At 37.8% G+C, this 9,525-nt stretch overlaps 1 protein-coding gene across 1 annotated transcript in view; it reads left to right on the top strand.

Moving 5' to 3' along the window:
• Positions 1–562: 562 nt before the first annotated feature.
• Positions 563–9,525, top strand: part of LOC128657873 (gastrula zinc finger protein XlCGF26.1-like) — a gene marked incomplete at its 3' end in the record, with an annotated part of 115,829 nt that continues 106,866 nt past the window's right edge. Inside the window, exons 1-3 of the mRNA XM_053712302.1 lie at positions 563–661; positions 1,864–1,968; positions 4,448–4,561. Coding sequence (XP_053568277.1) covers positions 619–661; positions 1,864–1,968; positions 4,448–4,561 — 262 coding nt within the window. The remainder of the gene's footprint in view (positions 662–1,863; positions 1,969–4,447; positions 4,562–9,525) is intronic.

Raw genomic sequence — 9,525 nt, 5'->3', positions numbered from 1 at the left:
TTCAATATTACTCAATGCTGTAAGTGACTGCATTTAATACAAAGCGTGATTTTATTATCTAGATTATTAGGCTTAAAGGGACATGAAACCCAACATTTTTCTTTCATGATTTAGATAGAGAGTATAATTTTTAACAACTTTCCAATTTACTACTTTTATTTAATTTGCTTCCTTCCCTTGTTATCCTTTTGCTGAAATGTTATCTAGAAAAGCTCAGGAGCATCAAAGAACCTAGTTTCTAGCTGCTGATTGGTTGCTGCATGTTTATACCGATTGTCATTGGCTCATCCATTTTTTTCAGTTGGAAACCAGTAGTGCATTTCTGCTCCTTCAACAAATGATACCAAGAGAATGAAACAAATTAGATAGTAGAAGTAAATTAGAAAGTTGTTTAAAATTGTATTCTCTATCTAAATCATGAAATCATTTTTTTGGGTTTCATGTCCCTTTAAGAATATTATTGTTTAAAAAAAAAAATACAAATTTCTGTTATATAAGTTTCTGTTACATCCTGTACTGTGCTCTATCAGGTAACTTCCTGCTGTAATTACAGGGCGTCTAGAGGAAAACCCGGGCACTGGGCTATTAAATGTGAAGGAAGAGGATGAGACAGATAACATGAATAGTCATCAGACTGAAATACATTGCTCCCTTCCTGCCGGTGAGTAGTAATACGTGAGAGTCTGCCGGGGCTGTGCACACAGTCACTTACTGCTCTCCCTCCCTGCCGGTGAGTAGTAATACGTGAGAGTCTGCCGGGGCTGTGCACACAGTTACTTACTGCTCTCCCTCCCTGCCGGTGAGTAGTAATACATGAGAGTCTGCCGGGGCTGTGCACACAGTTACTTACTGCTCTCCCTCCCTGCCGGTGAGCAGTAATACGTGAGAGTCTGCCGGGGCTGTTCACACAGTCACTTACTGCTCTCCCTCCCTGCCGGTGAGTAGTAATACGTGAGAGTCTGCCGGGGCTGTGCACACAGTTACCTACTGCTCTCCCTCCCTGCCGGTGAGTAGTAATACATGAGAGTCTGCCGGGGCTGTGCACACAGTTACTTACTGCTCTCCCTCCCTGCCGGTGAGCAGTAATACGTGAGAGTCTGCCGGGGCTGTTCACACAGTCACTTACTGCTCTCCCTCCCTGCCGGTGAGTAGTAATACGTGAGAGTCTGCCGGGGCTGTGCACACAGTTACTTACTGCTCTCCCTCCCTGCCGGTGAGTAGTAATACGTGAGAGTCTGCCGGGGCTGTGCACACAGTTACTTACTGCTCTCCCTCCCTGCCGGTGAGTAGTAATACGTGAGAGTCTGCCGGGGCTGTGCACACAGTTACTTACTGCTCTCCCTCCCTGCCGGTGAGTAGTAATACGTGAGAGTCTGCCGGGGCTGTGCACACAGTTACTTACTGCTCTCCCTCCTTGCTGGTGAGTAGTAATACGTGAGAGTCTGCCGGGGCTGTGCACACAGTTACTTACTGCTCTCCCTCCCTGCCGGTGAGTAGTAATACGTGAGAGTCTGCCGGGGCTGTGCACACAGTTACTTACTGCTCTCCCTCCCTGCCGGTGAGTAGTAATACGTGAGAGTCTGCCGGGGCTTTGCACACAGTTACTTACTGCTCTCCCTTGTAGTTTACTGTCTGCTTTATAAGCACAGATAACACAATGAGTTTAACCCTTGTTTAGTTCATGTTGTTTTTTTATACTGCATCATAGAGGATCACAGTAAAAAAAAGGAATGAGAGGGAAAAGGAGGAGACTGTGTGAATTTGGTGGTATTGTCTGTCAGGGAAATAAACAAACTATTTTATAGTAAAGTTAAAAAAACTAGATCATGTGATATAAAAACTGAATCTGCTTTATTTGTACAGATGAAGATAACGCTGATATAGTGAAAGTTGAGATAACAGAAGATCTGTGTGTGAGGCATCAGCTGGAAGCACCAGATGAGGAAACCAGTGACAGCATCAGCCCAGGTGAGTGTGCACTTGTGGTGTGTCTGAGGGACACAGGATACAGGTGAGTGTGCACTTGTGGTGTGTCTGTGGGACACAGGATACGACACTTGTGTTGTGCCTGAGGGATGCAGATCACAGGTAAGTGTGCACGTATGTTGTGTCTGAGGGATATGGGTTACAGGTGAGTGTGCATGAGTGTTACAGATGAGTGTGCATGTGTGTTGTGTCTCAGGAACACAGGATACATGTGAATGTGCACATATGTAGTGTCTTAGGGATACAGGTTACAGGTGAGTGGGCATGTGTATTGTTTCTCCAGGGCACAGGTTTACAGGTTAGTGTACATGTGTCTGAGGGATGAAGGTAACATGGGTGTTGTGTGTGTGTGTGAGATATTTGGGTTACTGGTGAGTGTGCACATATATTTTGTGTGTGTGGTATGTTACAAACAGGTGAGTGTGCACATATATATTGTGTGTGAGGTATGTGTGTTACAGGTGAGTGTGCACATATATTGTGTGTGAGGTACGTTGGTTACAGGTGAGTGTGCACATATATTGTGTGTGAGGTATGTGTGTTACATATATATTGTGTGTGAGGTATGTGTGTTACAGGTGAGTGTGCACATATATTGTGTGTGAGGTACGTGGGTTACAGGTGAGTGTGCACATATATTGTGTGTGAGGTATGTGTGTTACAGGTGAGTGTGCACATATATTGTGTGTGAAGTACATGGGAAACAGGTGAGTGTGCACATTTATTGTGTGTGAGGTATGTGTGTTACAGGTGAGTGTGCACATATATTGTGTATGAGGTACGTGGGTTACAGGTGAGTGTGCACATATATTGTGTGTGAGGTACGTGGGAAACAGGTGAGTGTGCACATATATATTGTGTGTGAGGTACGTGGGAAACAGGTGAGTGTGCACATATATTGTGTGTGAGGTACGTGTGTTACAGGTGAGTGTGCACATATATTGTGTGTGAGGTACGTGGGTTACAAGTGAGTGTGCACATATATATTGTGTGAGAGGTATCTACGTTACAGGTGAGTGTGCACATATATTGTGTGTGAGGTACGTGGGTTACAGGTGAGTGTGCACATATATATTGTGTGTGAGGTATCTACGTTACAGGTGAGTGTGCTCATATATTGTTTGTGAGGTACGTGGGTTACAGGTGAGTGTGCACATATATATTGTGTGTGAGGTATCTACGTTACAGGTGAGTGAGCACATATATATTGTGTGTGAGGTATGTGAGTTACAGGTGAGTGTGCACATATATATTGTGTGTGAGGTATCTACGTTACAGGTGAGTGAGCACATATATATTGTGTGTGAGGTATGTGAGTTACAGGTGAGTGTGCACATATATATTGTGTGTGAGGTATCAACGTTACAGGTGAGTGAGCACATATATATTGTGTCTGAGGTATGTGTGTTACAGGTGAGTGAGCACATATATATTGTGTGTGAGGTATGTGTGCTACAGGTGAGTGAGCACATATATATTGTGGGTGTACATATATATTGTGTGTGAGGTATCTACGTTACAGGTGAGTGTGCTCATATATTGTTTGTGAGGTACGTGGGTTACAGGTGAGTGTGCACATATATATTGTGTGTGAGGTATCTACGTTACAGGTGAGTGAGCACATATATATTGTGTGTGAGGTACGTGGGTTACAGGTGAGTGTGCACATATATATTGTGTGTGAGGTATCTACGTTACAGGTGAGTGAGCACATATATATTGTGTGTGAGGTATGTGAGTTACAGGTGAGTGTGCACATGTATATTGTGTGTGAGGTATGTGAGTTACAGGTGAGTGTGCACATATATATTGTGTGTGAGGTATGTGAGTTACAGGTGAGTGAGCACATATATATTGTGTGTGAGGTATGTGAGTTACAGGTGAGTGTGCACATATATATTGTGTGTGAGGTATCAACGTTACAGGTGAGTGAGCACATATATATTGTGTCTGAGGTATGTGTGTTACAGGTGAGTGAGCACATATATATTGTGTGTGAGGTATGTGTGCTACAGGTGAGTGAGCACATATATATTGTGTGTGAGGTATGTGAGTTACAGGTGAGTGAGCACATATATATTGTGTGTGAGGTATGTGTGCTACAGGTGAGTGAGCACATATATTGTGTGTGAGGTATGTGTGTTACAGGTGAGTGTGCACATATATTGTGTGTGAGGTATGTTGGTTACAGGTGGGTGTACATATATATTGTGTGTGAGGTATGTTGGTTACAGGTGGGTGTACACATTCATTGTGTGTGAGATACGTGGGTTACAGGTTAGTGTGCACACATATATTGTGTGTGAGGTATGTTGGTTACAGGTGGGTGTACATATTTATTGTGTATGAGTTATGTGAGTTACAGGTGAGTGTGCACGTATATTGTGTGTGAGGGATACATTGATACATCCCACGAGCACTGCACACAACTTACACATACATGTATATTCTTATTGTACAGGCCGTATGGATGTGACGCCTTTAGAGGGCTCAGCGGTTGAGCACAGAGGAGAACCGTATTTGTGTGATCACATAAAGACTGAGGAGGATGAAGCTCCTATATATATGGCTACAGGTGATTTGCACTAATTAACACATTACCCTTAAATATCCGCCAGCTATAGCACAGGTCTTGACTCCGGCATACAGTCCTAGCACAGCTTTGCCAGCGAAGCTTTGCTAGTTAAACCCAAAATGACCACAAACGTACAGGGCCTGTACAGGTTCTGAAAAACAAGTCATTATCTATATTTAACCATTAACCAAGGTTAATTAAAGAGACATGACACCCAAAAGATTTCTATCTTGATTCAGATAGAGAATACAATTTTAAACAACTTTGTAGTTTACTTCTATTATCTAATTTGCTTCATTCTTTAGATATCCTTTGTGGAAGAAAAAGCAATGCACATGGGTGACCTAATCACATGAGGCATCTATGTGCAGCCACCAATCAGCAGCTACTGAGCCTATTTAAATACGCTTTTCAACAAAGGATATCAAGGAAATGAAGCAAATTAGATAATAGACATAAATCTGAATGTTGTTTAAAATTGCATGCTCTTTCTAAATCATGAAAGAAAAAATGTAGGTATGATGTCCCTTTAAGTAAAGAGAATATTCTGATGGTGACATTTTGTCTTATTTAAACAGTTATATTTTCTCAGATGGTTACACAACAGACACAAGTCAGTGAGCAGCTCATGTATGTATAACTAAGGGCTAGATTACACATGAAGCACACTAATATAAGCACTGCTGAGTGCTAACTTCACTCAAGTTAAATCTATAGTGCTCCTATTCTTGTACTCGTATTACAAGTTGAAAGTAGAATGTTATCGGAAGAGTCAAAGCCTCAGGCGCTAACATCTGGAGGTTGTTTATTGTGATCTCTTTCTGCATAGACTCCTGTATATTTATACACACATAAATAAAAACACTTGCATATACAACTTTGTGTCTGTTCCAGTCCAGCACCTGATCATAGACCATATCCCTTTAAATCACTGTTAGAATATTTGTTTTTGTATTAAATATGTATAACTGAGTGAAATACTTTATTTTTGTTATATTATATACAGTATCTCACAAAAGTGAGTATACCCCTCACATTTTTGTAAATATTTTATTATTTCTTTTCATGTGAAAACACTGAAGAAATGATACTTTGCTACAATGTAGAGCAGTGAGTGTACAGCCTGTATAACAGTGTTAGTTTGCTGTCCCCTCAAAATAACTCAACACACGGCCATTAATGTCTAAACCGTTGGCAAGAAAAGTAAGTATACCCCTAAGTGGAAATGTCCAAATTGGGCCCAAAGTGTCAATATTTTGTGTGGCCACCATTATTTTCCAGCACTGCCTTAACCCTCTTGGGCATGAAGTTCACCAGAGCTTAACAGGTTGCCACTGGAGTCCTCTTCCACTCCTCCATGACGACATCACAGAGCTGGTGGATGTTAGAGACTTTGCTTCCCCACCTTCCGTTTGAGGATGCCCCACAGATGCTCAATAGGGTTTATGTCTGGAGACATGCTTGGCCAGTCCATCACATTTATCCTCAGCTTCTTTAGCAAGGCAGTGGTTGTCTTGAAGGTATGTTTGGGGTCATTTTCATGTTATAAACAAAAGTATAAACCCTTTAAGGTAGATATATGCAGCTCTACAAAGTGTGGTTTCCCAAAACCCACACTAAAATGCTATTAAATATACAAAATTAGAGTGCGCTAGACAGCTCTACCTGTAGCCAAATAATACACTATTTGTGGATAGATAAGATCAAGTTAATTGCAGATAGAATTATTAAAAAGCAATAAGAGTATATTAAAAATGTATATGTCAACACAATTAAACTTTATTACACAAATATATACATTTAAAACAATGACTAATGTGCACCTTATTTATTCCTAGAAATGACAATTTTATATTTCACTTATAACACTTTAAAATACTAAAAACTTGCATAAGTTCAAAAGCTAAAGATATCTCTTGTGCTCGTTATAACCAGATCATTGATTGTATCAGTTTTGTTTCAAAGTTTGTACTGGAAACGATATATATCAAAAATAAAGTATCACTGGATTATCCTCAGTCTTTATATATCGTTATATTGTTAGTTCTTATATCTCCAGGGTAAAACAAAAAGACCTGTTTTAAGATGTCAATTTTTATGCGGGGTACCCCTTATATTGGCGGTTAAATGTTGTATTCAAGTTGACAGTTATTGGCAATATATCCTCTGTTAATATATAGGGGTGAAATTATCAAAATCGTTGGTCCCAAAACATAAAAGTATAACTACACTCACCAGAATCCGAAAGGTTTAAGATCAAAATACCTTTCCCCAAATAGGCTTTATCCTTGCGGCAGCGTTTGGCGTTTCAGAATCAGCCGTTACCTGGCTGTAACGTGTGTGTCTTCACGTGATTTCTTGGCCGCACCAATAGCCTTGCTGGGTTGCCGGTGAGTGTTACTTTCAAAACAGCGATATATTGCTATTTGTAAAGTGCTACCAGGAGCACAATATCCTCAATAGTACGATTTCAACTTGTTCTTTTCCCTAAAGTTCCGTCACCCACAGTGACACTTCCAAAATTGCTGCTGAGCAAAGAATGCAGGAAAAAAACTCCGTTACCAAGGCTGGCCAGCTGAACGGATCTTGTCCTGGGTCATCTACACGTTTCAGCTAAGATGCTTTTATCAAGATGAACTGCATCCTGTCAGACAGCCTTTTATACCGGAATCCTTAAAGGGAAGGTGTTTATTTTTCTTAAAGGGACAACTGATTAATTTTGATTTTATTTTTAGTTCTTTCTGGTGTTAATTCTTTGTAATTTTGAGCACTAAATCTTTTTGCTATAAATATCAGTATATAATTAAAAATGTTTAAAACTAATTAAAAATGATAATAAAGGAATTCATCATATTCTATTAAATCCATATTTATTTATCCAATTTTTTACCCCATACTGTCTATTTTAATAACTAGTTTGGTCTAATAATTTTATAAAATAGAAACAAACTCAATGTACAGAAGTAATGTATAAAATACAATAGTAGATTATAACCATAAAACAATAATTTATACACAATACAAATAATCTGTAATAATAGATAGTTGATTTATTAATTATTTTTAAACCATATTTTAAGTAAATTGTTTTTCAATATACAAATTTATATATACAATGTGTGCAAAATAACCTCTATTTAATCTGGATTAGCATATATTACTTTCATCTATAGTTAACCTTTTCCTTCACACTACATGTAGGTACTTTCCTAAAAATTCATTTTATGCACTCATAATAATAAAAGGGAGGAAGTGATAAAAAAACATATCAGTAAAATATAGAAAAAAATATAAAACTATATAAAATGACTATTTCATCTACCTTTATAAAATTATATACAATCATTTGATACATATAACTCATGAAAAAACGTTTCTATAGAAAAGGATTAAGGTCTAACTCAGCATTTAGGCCTAGAGGGGTAAGAGTTTTAAAGTTAAAAATTAATTCTGCTTCTGCTCTTAAAAGTATTTTATTTATATCTCCCCCACGCCAGTCTTGTTTAATTTTCCTCAGGCCCCAATATTTTAGGCCTTTTGGGTTTTGGTTGTGTTTTTCTTTAAAATGTTTAGAGAACAGGTGTTTTTCATATCCATGCTCTATGTTTAGGATATGCTCTCTAATTCTGTCCCTCAACATACGTGAGGTCTCCCCCAAGTACTGTTTATGGCATGGGCATTCAATTAGATATACAACATTTTTATCACAACACTTTATTACATCTCTAATTTTATAGTCTTTTTGGGTCACAGTTGATTTTACACTTGTCTTTTTACTGCTGTATTTACATGCTTTACAAGATATGCATGGAAAATATCCTTCTATTTTTTGTCCTTTTAGGTCCACATCTGAGGGGTTTGTTCTATGGGGTTTAAAAGTGCTTGGTGCCAGAATATTTCTCGTTTTTTTAACACTATTTTTGGTTTATCTGTTAATGATTCACCAATATAAGGGTCTCTTTGGAGTAAGTGCCAGTGCTTATTTAAAACTTCTCTTAGTTTGTTATGATTAATATTATAATCTGTAATAAATGGTATATTTAAAAAATCATCGTTGTGATCTATCTTCTTTTTACATTGTAATAACTTGTGTTGTGTTTTTTTCTTTAGCTTCTATTCTGGCTTTGTTAATCAGTTCCTCCTTATAACCTCTCTTTTTGAATTTATTTTCTAAATATGTGGCCTGTTTTTCAAAATCGTCTTGTCTAGTGCAATTTTTCCTAATTCGCAAAAATTGGTTTTTAGGAATGTTTTCTAGCCATTTTTTGTAATGACAGCTAGTATTATGAATATAACCATTAGAGTCCACCTTTTTAAAATGAATTTTTGTGATAATCTCATTATTTTGTATTTCTATGTCAACATCCAGATAGCTAAAGCTCTTAGTGCTAATTTCATAAGTTAATTTAATATCAAATTCATTATTATTAAAATCTTCTAAAAATATATCTAAAATTTCTCTATCACCCTTCCAAATTAAAATGTCATCTATGAAACGACAATAGAGCACCAAGTTTGCCTCCCAGTGGGATCCGAGTATTAATTTTTCTTCTAGGTATCCCATAAAAAGATTTGCATAACTGGGGGCGAACTTGGTGCCCATTGCCGTTCCCTTAAGTTGTAAATAAAATTGATTATTAAAATTAAAATAATTATTATTCAAGATAAAAAAATATACTGTCTAGTAGAAACTGTATTTGTTCCATGGGCATTTCCCCTTTTTTATCTAAAAAGTATTCTACTGCCTGAAGACCTAAGTTATGTTTAATATTAGTGTATAACGAACACACATCACAAGTGACCAAAATAAAATCTTTTTCCCATTTTATATTCTTTAAAATTTTAAGTAGCTCAGTAGAGTCTTTTAGATAAGATGGGAGCCGAGTTACATAATCTTGAAGGTAAGTGTCCACGTATTCGGATAAATTTGATTAAATGGATTCTATCCCAGAAATTATAGGTCT

The sequence above is a fragment of the Bombina bombina genome, chromosome 4 (assembly GCF_027579735.1).
Source record: "Bombina bombina isolate aBomBom1 chromosome 4, aBomBom1.pri, whole genome shotgun sequence".
NCBI classification, from domain to species: domain Eukaryota; kingdom Metazoa; phylum Chordata; class Amphibia; order Anura; family Bombinatoridae; genus Bombina; species Bombina bombina.
Note: the sequence above shows the minus strand (reverse complement) of the source record. Positions and strands in the feature narration are given on the sequence as shown.